The sequence below is a fragment of the Pempheris klunzingeri genome, chromosome 4, assembly GCF_042242105.1.
Source record: "Pempheris klunzingeri isolate RE-2024b chromosome 4, fPemKlu1.hap1, whole genome shotgun sequence".
Classification (NCBI taxonomy): Eukaryota; Metazoa; Chordata; class Actinopteri; order Acropomatiformes; family Pempheridae; genus Pempheris; species Pempheris klunzingeri.
The window spans coordinates 7,911,973-7,929,431 of record NC_092015.1 but is presented as its reverse complement, the minus strand read 5'-3'; the positions used below and the strand labels follow the sequence as shown (position 1 = coordinate 7,929,431).

Below are 17,459 nucleotides of genomic sequence, written 5' to 3'. Positions count from 1 at the left end.
AGTGGACGTGTCCTTAAGTGGATCCTCATGTCAAAGCCCTGTGGACCCCAACAGTACACCCCCCTCTTTCTTTGCTGTATGGTCTGCCCTGACCTTGGGCCTTTGTGAGTGTCACAGTGTTTTAGCTGTTAAGCCTTTCCTCAAACAAACAGTAACATAATGATACTTCAAACCTCTCCAGCACCACGGGGTGCCCTAAATAAGCCAGCCTTCCACAGCCTCTTCAAGTCCTTCTGCCTGCTGCTTTACCATGAATATTAAATAGGGGTGAAGGGCCGAGGAATGCCTCAGAACCAGAAGAATGCGTCCTGTTGCAAAGTCGTCCCTCCAGAATCTTAGACTTTATAAAAACTGAAATCGATACACGCGGTTTTACGTTTAATCAACATGTGCAAGTGATGAAAACTGTATGAGTTTGTGAAGCACAGTGATGTAGATTTACTGAGACGTATCATAGCTTGCAAGTGAACATACATGTACAGTAGGAGGGCTTGAATTTAACATGGTGGTCACGGGGAAAGCGGATTTTTGCAATATTGTGTGTCAAGTTCTCTGTCAGTGGTTCTCTAATGAGGGTATCGATTACATGCTTGCAGGTGGTGGTTCTGGTCTCGCTGGCTGATGTGTGCATTTAAAACCTTAAGCCCCATCCGAGCATGGAGATCATTGGTGCACCATGCTATTGTGTGCCTCAGCACTGACTGGCATGGTTGTGAGCTGAGAGAAGGCTTGAGGGGCCTGTGCTGGGGCCGGGACTGCCTTTCTGACTGCCTGAGAACAAAGCACCTCCTCTGGCCTGTAATCAAAGCCCTGGGAAATAACAGACATGACATTCACCTGGACAAACACACATTCACTGCTGGGTGTGTGCGCTTGCATTTATGTTCACTTGCTTTCACTTGTAGTTGTATGTACACACAGAAAAAAAATTCCAAGAAGCCTATTCTTTAAAACATTCCCCACAATAACAGACAAAACTGTCCTGAGGCTCTTTGCGGCAACTGGTAAAGTGCTTGCAGTCCTGCAGTGCCCCAGGTGTTCCCTCAGGGACCTGCGGTTATGTTGGATTGGGAAAGTGTTCTTTGGCTCAGCTTACCCTGAGGAGGAACAAACCGACTGATAGTGATTTAGAATTCGAGTAGAAGCTTAGAGGGAACAGCAAAAGTAGAGCCGTCCAGTTGGTCTCTATCTCTATAACCCCAGAGCAAAAACTTAATAAAAAGCAGTCTTTTGCACCAAGCCTTTATGCGTTTTTGACTACATTTCATCAGGATGTTGTAATGGGCTTTCGGTAAGTGAATGCTCACAGGCATTCTTAAATGAAATCAGAAAAAAAAAAGTTTTGTAATGTTTGAGTAATGGTGTTTTCTGTTTTCTCTGTGTCAACCACAGGCCCCAAGTGTCTCTCAGACTCTAATACTGCTGTTTTTCCTCTCCATGTTTAGCCTCTCACCTCCTCTTCTGTTCCTTCAGATACGTGGCGGGAAGCTTATGATCACAAATGCCCGTAAGAGTGATGCTGGGAAGTACGTGTGCGTCGGCACAAACATGGTCGGAGAACGTGAAAGTGAAATAGCTGAACTTACAGTGCTTGGTAATTATTTTTTCTTTTCTATCAAAGTACCTCAGTTTGTTGTGTACTTCACTCTCTGCACACACACACATCCACGTAGGTGTTTTTTTCATGCTTGTCTGCAGTGAGAAACAGGATCCAGATGTTAAGCTCTGATTGTCTCCCAGGGAACTAAATGGTGTCACTGACCTTTATCAGATAGAGTGTGAGATGACCTCCAATCTCACACCTCTCTATGAATCCCACGCTGGCCACAGCAGCTTCTCTCCTATGACGAGCTGCCCCCTATTTCACCACGAGTGACCTCTCACCTCGATACTCTCCTGTGTCCCAAGCAGAGAGCATGTCCAGACTCCTGATTTTATCGCCAGCCTTTTCACTTCCTCCGTCTCTTCTTCTCAGAGACCTCTTATAATCTTTTGCGCTTGTCTATCTAGGTGAATATCAAAATTCAGAAATCCTGCTTAATTTCAAACAATTAACAATTATTATTTTTACGCCTCAGAGAGTAAAAAAATGAAACATTGAAAGTGCTGCGGTGAACCTGCACTGTTGGGATTTGGTGACCAGAGAGGGACACAGTGACACTTTAGGGTTAACAGGATGACAGGAGGGGTTACACTTTCCTTGTCAGGTCTTGTTCAGTGTCCTGTCTTCAACTAATTTAGTGTTTTGTCATGTGTAATTAAAACCATATACAGCACCACAAAGCACCAGCTGTTTCCTGTCCTTAGTTTTCTAATGAGACTTATTTTTACTGTCTAAACCGTCATTTTTTCTTATTTAAAGTTTCTTTACATACATTATTTCATTATTTTCTTTCTGGAACACCTCGCAGGATTTAAATGATTTAAACTAACTCTCTCTCCAAGATGGCTTTTTCCACTACATTTTATTCAGTTTTCAATTTAATTTCAAACTTAGCTCTAAAGCCTGACTATGGAGCACAAAACCATGGTTTATTGAGGGAATCAAAGCAACATATGTAATGACTTTAACTTAATAAAAACATTATTCCAATACTATTGTTCTGCGCTCTGTGATGTTTAATTTGTGTGTGTTTTCCATCTCCGCAGAGCGTCCCAGCTTTGTACGTCGCCCGGGCAGCCAGGTGGTGTTAGTGGACCAAAGTGTTGAGTTCAGGTGTGAGGCCCGTGGCGACCCAGTTCCCACCGTGCGCTGGAGGAAAGACGATGGTGACCTGCCCAAGGGGAGGTATGACTCATCAACCAGTCCCCTTTCATCACACAATACCTTCCTCCCTCACCATCCCTCTGCCTTTGTTTGAGCCACTGCGCGCTTTTGTCCGAGTTGCCAGCTGACACATGTTGCATTGAGAGAGTCTGTGTATACAAAGTTTTTCTGTGTTTGACAACATTTGATACATGAATACCTTTCTTTATCCAGATATGAGATTCGTGAGGACCACACCCTAAAGATCCGTCGTCTGACCTCAGCTGATGTAGGCTCCTACACCTGCGTGGCAGAGAACATGGTGGGCAAGGCGGAGGCATCGGCCACGCTCACCGTCCACGGTAAGACAGAATACTATTCCAAGTCTCAGTTTGCGCTGTTCAGTTGGACTAATGTTTCATTTACAGCCACTTGGACAGCTATTCTAAATTCATTTCCATTTTAGCTTGCTGTGGAGCTTGATTCAAATGCAATTTACCCCAGCCACATTGCAATAATAGCCTTCGGCTTTAGTACTACACGGTCATCACTTTCAACTATTCTCTCTCAATTAGCTGATTGATTTCTAATAAAAAGAAATGCAAAAATCCATAACTGCTGTAGAGTTGTGCACATGGGAGCTCAACAGCAATCGATTTCATTTGCCCTATACAAGTGGCATTTCTCCGGAGGCCTGTCTTCCTTCATGCTTTAAGACATACAGTACTATTTGTGAACCTATGGAATATCTGTGTGTCTCCTGTGGCTCTCTCCATTGGACATCTTATTAACGCAGTTGGAATATAAAGCAGCTGGTCACAGAGTGTGAACATTCAGAAAGAAACCATTCAGAGGAACTGGGGGCTGGGATCACCCCCAAACCCTCCTGAGAATCGCAGGGAACACAGGGGCCATTTAACGGCAAACTAATGGGAATGTTGGGAGTCGGGTGAGAGATGAAGGGAGGGAAGGAGGAGGAGGAGGCTCAGTGCACTGGAGATGGGGATTGGATGCAAGGACAGTGAGTGTGCTGGTCTTCGTGGCGGCTCACCACTGATGCAGAACGGGTTGGGAATTGGGGCTGGGGGCGATTGTGGTGAAGAGGATGGAGGGAGAGGTTTCTGTGGTGAGGTCAGTCATATTAATGTCACTCTGAGCAGTCAGCACAGCACAGATATAAAGAGACAAGGCAATTTTATTCCTCTGCCAACCCCCTACCGCAAACACAGATACTTCATCTTCACATGGCTACCCTTTGCAATTATTTCTTGATTTTCTCCACAAGAAAGTCTTTAGATTGGTTTGTTGAGCAAGATTAGGCACACCTGCCAATACACCTATCAATATATCTACTTCTCTTATTGCCTTTTTTCATTCTTTCCCTCTCCCTGATGAAAGCTTAGCTAATGAAAGGGAACAGCATTGATTAAGCTGGTTCAATAAGCTGTTATGCTGGCTTAGAATCATGTTTGAAATGCTAAAACCACCCTTGTCCTCGGTGGGAATAAAATGTCTTAACCTTAGGCCAATGCCCGGTTGACTGCATGCAAAAGCAAGGCACTTACTCTTTATTCACATATTACGCCTTTGCTACGCCTGAGTTAGAAAGGTATGACAACGGAAGCAAAAGCACTTACACTGATTACACGAAAAAAAAGTGTGATTGATTCAGGGGACAAATGTTAACAAATACTTGGAGTGTAAGAAGAGGTGAAAGGTATAAGATAAATCATAGGAATCCTCATTCTACTCTCATGGTCAGACTAATTCCTGAACCTCCAAACTTTCAAAATTCCTGCAACCATTTCCATCTACTCTTCAGATCCCTGAGTTTCATCCAGACCAGGACATGAGGAGGCCAGGGAGGCTGTGGGCACTGAGTAGTCCAGCTAATTAAAGGCAAGCAGGCCACAGTCCCACGCCCGGAAATGACATGCTTCTAATTACAGACGCTGGCATAGGAAAGGAAAGAAAAGCTGGGTAATTGTAGCTCTAAAGAGGCCAAAGTAGCAGAAGCGACGTATAGGTAATAATATGTCGCTGTAGTAATGAAGACAACAGTAATGTGGGGGGCAGGAGTTTAGTCTGTGGGTTTAGTGGTCAATACTGTCGCTCTACATCAAGAGTCAAACTATGGCAAGATTGCTGAGCCACTGCACAAGAAAAACTGAGCAGCTGAATAATATAATTTCAGTGGTAGTGAGCAGCTGGCAGAGAGGACTACACCACAAAATGGGTAATCTGATATTTAAGGCTGAAGTGGAAATAATGTAAATATTCTTTGAAGTCAAGTTTTTCTGCTAAATCTGCTGTGATGTGTAAATGGATGATAAAAGCAAGTGAATTAAAATTTGATTTAAAAAAATAGTTAAATATAGAAGTCCTTCCCTGCAGTGTCATTATGAAATTGGCTTATCATTGCAATATGGTATCTGCAAATTATATTAAAAAAATATAGCAAGACATGCAATATTGAGGATATTGTTCTTCAAAGCAAGTCCCTTTTAAGAGCTAGACACTTTGTGAAAAGAATCCAGCTCTGTGTGGACAGAGGGGGATTTTCACACCTTCCATGGTCAGACTGTCAATGAACAATGTCGACATTGAGGAAGTCGTGCCTTGGGCTATTTTTCTTACAATCTCCCCTGCTCTCATTACTAACTTAATCAGTAAATTATTGTCTTTACACACTTGTTTGTCAGTCTGCCACGCCTTATAAACATGTCAAGTAAAATATATCAGTATTTAATGGAAGAAACGCATAATTGGCCAAGTCACCAACCATATTTACAGTGTCATCGTAAAATCATTAATCTAAACCACATGAGAATGTAGGAGTGAGATGGGCTTCCCAGCTATTACGCCTGCTTAGGGTGTGTGTACATGTGAGTGACCGTGCTTTGAAAGATGTAAGAATCACACATTGGCATTTTGATCCGGGTCTGCTGTGGTTAATTAATGTTTATACAGCATTTTGTTAATTAAACCTACCAGCGGACTTCCACCGTAGGAATGTAAATACCTTGTTTCAGACTGTATTGGACAGAGTTCAGAAAATCAACGTGTTATTTTTTCCTCAGCTGGTTAGGTTTGCTGTTAGCAGTGATTTATGTATAGAAGGGTCTTGAATGGAATGGTAGTCCCCAGAGCAGCGTTGCTAATAACCCATGTAAAGGGTCTGGAAACAGACTTGGAGCGGGTGCCAAGAGAGAGTGAATGAGAGGAACTTTCTTGTCAGCAGCCTGTGTGCTATTACGGTGATGATAAATACCAAAACTTGGTAGGGTGCCACATAAACAACTGATGCTTTGAGCTGCTCTATCTCTGTTTCTCTACATGGGATTTATCAAACGAAGCCTCACTGTGCATTACTTACTGTCACACAAAGTTGTGAGAGCCACATTTAGGTTGGTATACAGTATATAAACTCCCAGAGAGGGACGGAACATTTGAAGCATGCTACAGACCTCCCAGTGGGAGCTCCTATTAATCATGCTAAATCCTCTGCATGCTGTCCTGCTCTTGTGTTAATATCAGGCCCACTGAACAGCAGCACTTTGGTACATAGCCTGCCTCCTATTGGGCTGGAGGCCACAATGCTCAGTGTGTTTTCCTCATCCGCTCTGATCAGCTTATTGATAAAGCCTCCCCTCCGCGCTGTAAGCTAGCGGAAAACCCACAACAAAGTAGCCAGGTCAGATTTAAGGCTCACCTCTCCCTCCAGGTCCACAACTGTGATCACAGCAGCATGGGAGAGGTAGGGTTACCTAATTAAAGGCTTAGACACACATGAATGGATGTGTGTAGGTGTTTTAGGGGGTTTGTGTATTTGTGGGTGTGTATGTTCTCATGATTGTGAGTATCTAGACCCACTCACACATGAATAGCGGTGAGCGTCTTCTTCAGGGAGCGTTTGATGCAAGTCTTATCTGCATTTTAAAGGCCAGCAAGGGGAGGAGGGAGGGGCTGGTCATTACTCTGACTGACAGCGTTTATGTTTCCGTGGGAGCCGTTGAAGCTGACAGATTAGATAAGGTGAGTGATTGGCCAGGGGAGATTTATGACCAGAGAGTGACAGTTAACATTCACCTTGTGGTTTTATGAACCAGTCTTACATTTGCAAGGCTGTGTTTGAGGGACTGTGGTCTAGCTGCTCCTTGGGGTGCCCTAAATCTAGCTAAGGGTACAAGAATGCTCATCTTCACGCAACATCTGGAAAGAAATAAAAGAATGAACAAAGAATGAATAACGCATTATATTGTTAGGCACGAGACATCTGTCTTGTGTGCTTCATGGTATCAACTGTGTGTTTTATTCATCATTTTGTTGTACTTAATCTAGCATTTTCTCCTGTCCTTGACAATGTCCCAGGACTTCGAAAGAATGTTGAATCAAATTGTATTTAGTGTTTTCTTGTGTGTGCATTTTAATTCATTCTTGATCAGTCATGGTAATTATTCTTTGCTGTGTTTATCATGTCGTCCTTAGGGTTTGAGTCGAAGGTGAAATATGACATGTCTTTTGTTTACAGAATAATAATAACATGATTATTTGTACCCATGGACATCACATTGTTATTTTCCTTATCTCTCCTCTTTATGTCATGTTGTTTATTATTTATTTATTCATCTTTGGGTTTTTTGTTGTTGTGTTTTTGTTTCCTTTTTAGTCATGTCTGGTAAGTTGAAATGTCACCCGTCACCTATTCACCGCCCTGACAGAGACAGGAAGCTGTCACAACCCCCCCTCCATCCTCCTCTCATCACTTCTCCACCCTCCAATCAGCATTCATGTTTCTGTTGTCATGGGCAACAGTGACAAAAGGACATTAATGGGTAAAAATATACTCAGCTTGGGGGCCTCCAAGGTAAAGCCGCACCATTTCATTCTATTATTTTCTCCTTCTATGCATTAGCAAACACCCCATCTTATTCATGGACAGATTATGTCTGTATTCCAAATGACAGTTTTCAGATTGCTTTGCTTTATGTACAACACAGCCTCGGTATAAAAATGATTTAAATGTTAGCAGATATATGATATTTGAGGACATGCCCAGAGTCATTTTGACGTAAAGGTGTAAACCGGCCTGCCTCTTGACTCTACATTCAGGGTGTGTCTCCTCACATAGATGGCCTATTAGACCAGCAAGGCCTGGTGTCAGCGCAGAGCTGCATGGGTGACATTGGGCTACAACACCACGCTTAGTCTGAGATGGAATTTGTCATTAAGATGCATTTACACTGCATCCTGGTTGAGGCCTGCGCTATTGGAGGGTGTCAGCATGGACAGATGGCTCAAATTTATTCCCCATTTCCATGTAAATTTTAATGGTCCATGCCCTTGCCCATGCAAATGAGGGGGCATGGGAGTAAACCTTGTTTTTTCTATTCATTACATCTATAATATGCCTGAATTTTAAATTTGATCACCGTACTGTTTAATCTGCTGTGCACACACCGTGCAAAGTTTTGAAAGAGAGCCTGAATCCTTAAGAACTGACTTTAATATTGGCACAGTCGCTGCAGTCAGATTTCCTTTGTCTTTCATTCAAATAACCGAGACCACATGTAACTGTAATAGTATTATAAGTATAATAATATACTATAGCGAGTTTGTCTATTCAATGGCTAACCATTGTCATGGCTGTCCTCCAGTGCCCCCGGCGTTTGTGGTGAGACCAAGGAACCAGGTGGTTGGGGTTGGCAGAACCGTCACCTTCCAGTGTGAGGCCACTGGAAACCCACAGCCAGCCATTTTCTGGCAGCGGGAAGGCAGTCAGGTAAACAAAATAAACTACATTGAAAGTTTTCATTTGGTATTTATCCATTTAGAGAACATGTTCGTGTATTCATTCAAAGCTTTGGATAGAATTACTGGTTGCCTGCATATGCCATTTTGGAGTGAAATCTTCAACCACATTTGTTTTAGCTAAATAGATGTTAATGGAAGTCTGACTGTATGCGATCTGTTTTCACCCCCCACAGAACCTGCTCTTCTCCTACCAACCTCCTCAACCCTCCAGTCGATTTTCTGTATCTCAGACTGGGGACCTGACTATCACTGATGCTGAACGCTCAGACATGGGATACTACAGCTGCCAGGCTCTCAACATTGCTGGCAGTGTCATCACCAAGGCTCTGCTTGAGGTCACTGATGGTAAGCAACCTTCCTTTAAACACAGTCTCTGCATACAGCAAAGCCTTAGAGGGAATTAGGAGGAATACTGAAAGAAAACTTGAGTGGATAAATATTGGTATTTCAGATTATCTTTTGCTCAAGAGGATAATGCTGTTCATCTGAAATGCTGTGGTGGTGCTGCAGAGCATATTAATATCCAAACTGAGGTTTGTGAGGTTTGGTCTGGCCTGTTCAATGTGTTCCTGTCAGAGGTAGAGACTCTCTGGTGCCTGTGCAGCCAGACCGTGGCTCAGTATTTGGCCTCGCTGGCTTCACACTGGCTAATGTCTCCTTTGGTATTCGATGGCTGGCCTGCTGCTGTCTACCATTGGAAGACTGTGGCTGTGTGGTGAGGTCTGGATTGGGTCCTCTAATTACTCTGCTAGCCAATCCATGTCAGCCTGGTGGACTATCCTTGGCTTCATTTCCACCATTCCCACAGAGGATCTGGGCAGCTATTATTTTGTCTATGACACACCTAGATTCATCTCTTTATTTACCAAATGTCCTTCTTCATTCCAGGCATACAATCGTATGCCCCATCCCTCTCTCCTCTTGTCTCTCTCATTCTGTCATGCTCTTTGGATAATAATAACTGTTATTAAAGTGAGCAGGCTGCTCTGAGACCACCACTTCTCCGCAGGCAGATCTGGTAATTACAGGTCATGCTGACAGTGTTTTAGTAATTGCACCATCCCCGGCACAAAAGCAAAGACAAAGTGGCCCAGAGATTACACCGCAGCATGGTTCTGAGGATCTATGCACACATACACTTCATTCATCATTTTGTGTTGCCTTTACATTGTGTTAGGTATTAATTTGATTGCTCCTCACTGAATATAACCTCCTAGTAAATCAGTGGGGCTGACAGCAATGGTCATCAATACTGCTATGAATGATAATAATAATCATACAACCTAAAGCAGGATATGCTAATGACAAAATGAATTACACACAGTAGAGACAAAATAAAAGTGAAAGAATTATTGGGTCCATGTAATAAATGTCTCTTCCCGGTTGTCTTTGCATTACAGCCTTTCTTTTTTTCTGTCAAATACATGCTTTCTCTCTGTGTCTTTGTTGTTTGTGTCTACTGGTTGAACACCCAGGGTTCACTGGCTGTGAGGCAGGGAGGAGGAGTTTAAACGTACTAATGCTAATAACACTGTCTGTTCTGGCTAGATGTTTTTTTAAGCATTTTCTCCCTTGTTTTGTGTTTTATTGCTGGGGGATGGGCCAGTGGATTGTTGGCTGCGAGCGTTCATACGGGTAGTGCCAGGCGTCTGGTAGAGCTGCAGCGAGAAGACTGAAGTATCTGAGGCAGTTTCATTTTAATTATGCTGCTTTTATTTGGCTTAGTTCAACTCCTGCTGCTGAATGATTAGAAAATTGTTTCCAGTTCTTAAAACTGGATTTAATTCCTCTCCCACTATTGTGGGAGTTCTCACATGCACACAGTGCTACACGCTGTTTGTCATATTCTCACTACCATTCTCTGCCTTTTGTGTCTTCAGGATACAATTGTCTGAATCTTTCTGTCCCTGTTACAGCACATGAGCACCTTCACAGTTTTTCTCTCCCCACATCTCTGCATAATTACTCATTTTCCCCCTTCCACAGTCGTGTCAGACCGCCCACCACCGGTTATCCGACAGGGCCCAACCAATCAGACGGTAGCTGTGGACGGCACAGTTGTCCTCAACTGTGTGGCATCAGGAAACCCCATCCCCACCATCCTGTGGAGGAAGGATGGTGTCTTGGTATCCACACATGACTCCAGGGTCAAACAGCTGGACACAGGCGCTTTGCAGATACGCTATGCAAAGGTAAGGCACCCGCACACATGTACAAACATGCTCAGATCTCTTTTTAACGTCAAGCAAAGTAAACAGACAACACGGCACCTAGTAATGTTCTGCAGCTTTTGGAGTTTGTAATTTAATTTTTGTAATTTAACTTGCTCGCATTTCTGTATTATATAGATGTAGTACAATTACATTTTTAATCAAGATTTTCTACAAGGCTGCCTTTAATGTCCAAAACCATTTAAATAAACTTAAAAGTTCTCCATATCACGTCCATAATGTGCTGGGCAAACCCCCGCTGGTTGGTAAATAAAGCATGTGTTCCCTGCCAGCAACCAGCCTCAGTGGGCTGTCAGTTAGTTGTCGTGGGTTTGAAATGGAGTCTGTGAAGTCGAACAGTCTGCAGTTCCTGTCAGTCAACGAGCACAGTGGGTTTCGTGTGTAATTTTGTGTGCGAGTGTACGTGTGTGCGTGATGGTAAGCTGTGCGATGCCGAACGCACTCTAAGGGCGAGACAAGTAGGGGGTGCTGACGTGTCTTCCAGATGGAGGCGTCACAGGGTCAGAGTTCGCGTCAGTTTGCGGTGTTCTGATGAATGCTGGCATGTCTTGTGGTGACAAGATTGCAGTGTGATTGGGCCACCAGTGCGAAGCAGACAGGAGGGGATGCGTCTGAACCCCTCTCCCGCTGTAGCCAAGCAAACTCCGCAGGCGCTTTACATTAATGAACTTGTCATTTCTCCCTGACAACATTTTAATGAAGACGTTTTTGACGGTGAGGTAATTTATTTTAATGTGGTCATGGGAGTGCTATTCTTCTTGAGTTTTAATACATTTTCTCATGCCAGACAAAAATAGAAAAAAAATACACTCACTTGTGGGTCATTGGGAGGACATGTTCACGCTCAGTTGTTCAAACAATTTATTTGTTTCTGTTTTTGTCTCTTCATTTCACTTACACATCAGCACAGTGGCCATTAGTGTACTATGCATAACCAACAAACCACAACAGAATTATTTGTCTTACCGACAGACTTCGACTGCAGTTGACAGAGGAGACATCTTTAAAAATGCAGCCATGCCATATACCATTACCAGAAGGCTTGTTTTGTGTTTTGCTTATTAGCCAGTTAACTAAAAGAAGATCCCCCCAAAAATTGCCAGCTGATTTTAATTAAATTTGGAGGGAAAAAAAACAAATGATTTGTTTATTTTTTCAGCTGTATTTTGTCGTTCTCATGACCTGCTGCACTTTCACATAAGTGAAAATAAGTGTTTTGGGCACATTTACCACTTACCACTCTCTATTTTGATGCAGAACCAGTTTTAAACCAGATTACATATTCCAGTATTAAAAGAACAAACGTGCCTTGGTAAAGAGAGACCTCTAATTGCCTTCTGGGATTGTGTATGTAGTCATGTATGTAGAATTTTTGTACATTTTTCCCAACAGTTATATTTAAAAGCACATGAATGATCAAGATTTGACCGTATATCTTAGTCACAGATTGTCACCACATCTGTTGCAGAGAGCTGGCACTTCCATGTTGGGTACCTAGGGGGATGGTAGAGAGAGAAAAAGGTCTCCAATTAGTCTATGATCCTGTGAAAATCTTTTCCATTTGACTAGGAACGGTCTGCCACTTGGCCTTTCCAGCTGCTTCCCCCCAGTTTCTGCTATGAAAGAGATAATATTGAGATTATCAGGCAATGACAGCTGCCTGCTACAGGCTCCACCAGAATGTCAATAAGCAGAGCAGCGATAGTGCAGGAGGGATTGCAAGAGGCAGAACTACCAGTTCAGGAAACTGTGCCACAAATTCAAATAATTTTCCACTCAACCAAATATTCTCCCCTCCCCTCCTCCAGCTTGGTGACACTGGCGCCTACACCTGCATCGCCTCCACACCCAGCGGAGAGGCCTCATGGAAAGCCTATTTAGAGGTCCATGGTAAGCCTACCCCCAATAGTTAGTTTAGTGTCCACCAGTACGAGTTTTCTACTGACAAGTGTGCATTTCTTTTATTTGCTTGATATGCTTTAATATTCCTATTCTGCTCAAGACAAATAAGAGAGGTAACAATGAAAGTTGAAGATGTTTTGTATGCTTTGCTCATTGGGAAATAGCAAAAAACTACATTTTTTCCTGCCTCCTTCCTTCTGTCTGTCCTACATTAAGAGTTTGGAGTTCCAGTCCAGCCAAACAGACCCACTGACCCAAACCTGATCCCCAGTGCCCCTTCTAAACCTGAGGTCACTGACGTTACCCGCACCTCTGTCACCCTTTCCTGGAAACCTAACCTCAATGCTGGAGCCACACCCACCTCATATATAATAGAGGCCTTCAGGTAAAACTAATTAACTCGAAGATCAATAAACAAAATAATTGGCTGGCTTTAATAAACCTTTTAAACCTCAATTCTCTCTGTTGTTTGTCCACAGTCATGCATCAGGGAGCAGCTGGCAGACCTTGGCAGAGCATGTGAAAACTGAGTCATTTGTACTGAAGGGCTTGAAGCCCAGTGCAGTCTACCTCTTCTTAGTACGGGCAGCCAATGCCTATGGGCTGAGTGATCCCAGCCCGATCACCGATGCTGTGAAAACACAAGGTGAGAACTGCCTTCTGACAGACATGAATTTTATATACAGTTCAGCTGTGTTTTGCTTTCTCTGTAGTTTAAGACGATCTGTGTTTCTGCATACAGATATCCCTCCAACCAGTCAGGGGGTGGATCATCGTCAGATCCAGAGGGAGTTGGGGGAAGTGGTCATCCACCTGCACAACCCCACCATTCTCTCCTCCTCATCTGTCAGGGTGCAGTGGACAGTGAGTATAATTTTCTCCTTGAATACACTATTGTCACTTCTTTCTCTTAAGACAGCTGCAACCGGCTACAGATGGCCACATGAATCGTTGGTATAGCTAGTCACCAAAGCTCCACGGTTAGTTTAGTGATACGCCTAAGGTCAATTTGTCAGGCTACTCAGCCGAGTTAATGTGCTAACGTCCCAGCACCCTACAGGGGAAGGACACTGAAGACAGCAGCCTAGAACACAGTCCAAGTGTTCTTAGCATCCATCTGGCCTGAGCCTGAACTGGTCGACTGGCAAGAGACCAGAAATCTGCAGCTTTGCCCACAGTGCGCCACTCAGCCGCCAAAGGCCAGACTACAGATCCCAGCATTCTGCTAGCCATGCAGTACCATATAGCAGTGTGTGGCGTGCCAGTCTGTGCCCTCTCAGATTGAAAACACTTGTCAGCTGTTAAAATAATACAAGTGAGAAGGAAGAGGCGGCCAAATCATGCTCTTAAGTGGAAATGGCTTACAGATGTTAAAACGGATAGGTGGGAGAGGAAGAGGTAGAAGCACAACTGCGGGCTTATGCTGACATTTCTTTGCTCGTACAAGCTGAATATGAAATACTAATCTTCACATGAAATTGATCTGGTTAATGTTCTTTTTTTAGATTATGAGACAATAAAATTATACATTGTTCCTGTCCACCTCACACAGTAGATTCTAGTCAGTGGGATGGCTCACTGAAGGGCAAGAACAGACCCGGTTTTGCCTTTTGACAAAAGGCCACCCCTACATTCCCAGGTATTATGAAGTGCCATAGTGAGTGATGAATGGGACTGAGGAAACGTGAAAAGGATACTGACATGTCAAGACTGATTTAAAACATTACTGCCCAGTTACCCTGTCTACTTGGAATGTTCCAGAAAAACATATGACATGACGGAGACTGACATTATAGTAAAACGCCACGGTTTCCTTGTTTTGTGGGGTTAAATCTATTCCCAATGTGGAGTTTCTTGGTTTTACATTTTCCTTTGTGTTGTGGTAAATGGTTGCACAGTTTCAAGCCTAATGAAGACCACCTGAGCCAGCAGCATAGTTTACAGGGGAGGGATAAAGAAATCACAAAAATCTTTACAAGCCCGTGCTGCTTGCCTTCCACAGGGACTCATTGGGATAGAAGCATACTGGTTAGTAGTTCCTCTTTCCTCCAGCCATACTGGGTCACAAAGCAACATTAACTATTCCTACATTATTATGACAGATAAATCCCCTCCAATTACATCCTGCTTCTTAATTTAGCTACATCAGATGCCTTTTAACATTTTGTTTTTCTCCAATTTAACTCTGTATAAAGATCCACTTTCCCCCCCTCTTCTTGACTTCAGCAGCCAGTCAGTACACTGGAGAGCAGGACAGGATGAGACAGGCTGTTCTGGGAGCCTGGGCCCTATTTAACCAGCTCCAGACTTAGAGGAACCTCTGGCCAATGACCTCATACTGTGGTTTGCACAAATCGCTGCTGCTCCAAATGGCGCATAGACAGACAGTCGAAAAGAGAGATGTAGATGTGGATGGATAAACAGTGGAGTGATGCGATGAGTTAGCACCTCATTCCATCCAGTGCCTGGTGTACCACTTGCAAGAATCCATAGCAGTTCAATGATGTTACAATCTATTACATTACTGTATGTTTTGCACTGCGAAGTGTGAGGAATCTAATCAAATCAAGCTGACAACATCCTTGTCTGTGCTCCCTCACCGCTCACCAGGTGGAACAGCAGTCACAGTATATCCAGGGATACAAGGTGATGTACAGGCCTTCACCAGAGGGGCTGCAAAGGAGCGAATGGGCTGTGTTCGAGGTGCGCACCCCTGGGGATGACAGCACTGTTGTGCCACAGCTTCGGAAGGGAATCACATATGAATTCAAAGTCCGCCCCTTCTTCAATGAATTCCAGGGAACAGACAGTGATGTCAAAATTGGCAAGACGCTGGAGGAAGGTGGGGGATGTGAATCTGCGCGACTGTGTGCGAGTTTGCTTTAGTGCTCACATGTGTGGATGCATGTTTTCATGTTTACACAATTTTATATGCACAGCTTGCATGTGTGTGAGCATACAACAGCTGTTCGCAGCAGGCAGTGAGGGCACGATTATGTTATGTTCAAATGTGGTGCATTCAAGCATGCAAGGGTGGATGTTCAGTTCTTTAAAAGGCCCTATGGAAACCCATATACAACACTCCAGTGCAAGTGTTATACTAATTTCTCATAGGGTGTGGTTGTGGCAGTTTCATGAGGTTTGGTTGAAACCCAACTGCAAATTTTAATCTGTACTGAACACGTAAAAGAAATGTGAGTGCAGAGTGTTTACAAGAGAGTGTGTATGTGTGTGTTATGTGTGTGGGAGTATTTTGATCTCTTTTTCTGCTAGATTCTCCTTTGTTCCCAATTTTGTTGATAATTGTTTGCGGAGCTCTAAACATAATGTTTGTTCTCCTCTAAGCAGAAAATGCCTGTTTTTATAACATCCACTCACACTGTAATTACGCCGTTTATGTTGCATTCATAATTATTTTGGTTTAATTACCATCGGACCAGAGGTTGTCTTTTACATGCCACCATCATAACGCCCTGTCTGTTTTGGGCAAAGTTATTTGCTTTTATTTACCCACAGAAACACGTGTATTAAACAAACTCAGTTTTCATATAAAAGTGTTGTAATTTTGATTATTAGTCCTTTGTTTCTCAATTCAGCCTCAGTCTCACACAGAGATAAAAGACAAATTCTGACAGCTCATTGGGATGAAGGGAGACAGACAAAAAAAAAAACAGTGTCATGTATGAAGGTGTGATTTTATTTTTATCTTTTGTCTACCCCCTCAGCCCCCAGTGCCCCTCCTCGTGAGGTTACAGTGATGGAGAGCGGGGACAATGGGACCGCCATTGTTGTTTCCTGGCAACCCCCTCCAGAAGAGGAGCAGAATGGGGTGGTCCAGGAGTACAAGGTAAAAACAAAACATCCAGCAGCTACCTCAGGTCTGAGCAAGTGGGACGCACATTGTTGAAACATACAAAGGAGACACAAACAGGGATGCAGACAGGAGAGATAACACAGAGAGAGACAATGCACAGACATGGAAAGGTAATGAATTCCTGGTTCAGGCACACCTTTTTACACTCCTCAGTGCTCTTCCTCTGTGTGACGACAGAAGCTCAGACAGGAGAGGAGAGAAGTCAAAACTAGGAGAAATGGTGGAAACTGTTGTGAACTAGTGCCATCTGGTGGAGAAGGTAGATGCACACATCTTGGGGCTTTTCAAAGGTGAATAGTACTGATGAGCAATTTCTGTGGTAATTATTGACAGGTCCCTTTTTTCCTCTAATAGTAGTTAGGCCTTAACGGCTTATTACACACCATTGTTTCTTTAGTGAAGATAAGATATTTGGCCTTATTTCACTATGCTGTAGGTGTTGCATGATTTGATAGAGACATTTGTGCAGGGAGCAGTAATAGTGTATGTAGGAGTGAAGGACAAGCTATGATAATGACTAAGGACCTAACAATAGAGAGACCACTATTATAATTCCAGTCATTACTTTGGTATGGGTCTGTGCCAGTGCATCTTTCAACCTATAGCACCTCCTTCTGAGTCCTCTTTCCCTCCTCCTTACTTGGTAATGGCCTCACTTTGGACAGTGCTGTCCTCTCATACATTATGCTGTGGAAGTCCTGTATTTTAATTGGAATGCATTTTGTGTCACAGGGAATATAGGTTAGTTGCGGAAGGGGAGATGAGGCATAGCCAGTAAAAAGTTAAGCCACTGTTAATTTTCCAGGTAAATGTTTTCTGTTGATAGGCTTTAGAGTAATTTCATGGTTTTTAAGTCCAGCTCGAGAGCGTTCCCTGCTCATTACCGAGTCGG

The 17,459-nt window shown here is 43.4% G+C and overlaps 1 protein-coding gene across 1 annotated transcript in view; it reads left to right on the top strand.

The window, feature by feature from the left end:
- The window catches only part of robo1 (roundabout, axon guidance receptor, homolog 1 (Drosophila)), a 123,640-nt gene that overhangs the window by 85,453 nt on the left and 20,728 nt on the right, over nucleotides 1-17,459 (top strand). Inside the window, exons 4-16 of the mRNA XM_070829613.1 lie at nucleotides 1,474-1,594; nucleotides 2,650-2,788; nucleotides 2,981-3,108; nucleotides 7,416-7,424; nucleotides 8,404-8,528; nucleotides 8,734-8,905; nucleotides 10,547-10,752; nucleotides 12,600-12,681; nucleotides 12,910-13,078; nucleotides 13,173-13,339; nucleotides 13,436-13,557; nucleotides 15,304-15,535; nucleotides 16,419-16,540. Of these exons, the coding sequence (XP_070685714.1) occupies nucleotides 1,474-1,594; nucleotides 2,650-2,788; nucleotides 2,981-3,108; nucleotides 7,416-7,424; nucleotides 8,404-8,528; nucleotides 8,734-8,905; nucleotides 10,547-10,752; nucleotides 12,600-12,681; nucleotides 12,910-13,078; nucleotides 13,173-13,339; nucleotides 13,436-13,557; nucleotides 15,304-15,535; nucleotides 16,419-16,540 (1,794 nt within the window). The remainder of the gene's footprint in view (nucleotides 1-1,473; nucleotides 1,595-2,649; nucleotides 2,789-2,980; nucleotides 3,109-7,415; nucleotides 7,425-8,403; nucleotides 8,529-8,733; nucleotides 8,906-10,546; nucleotides 10,753-12,599; nucleotides 12,682-12,909; nucleotides 13,079-13,172; nucleotides 13,340-13,435; nucleotides 13,558-15,303; nucleotides 15,536-16,418; nucleotides 16,541-17,459) is intronic.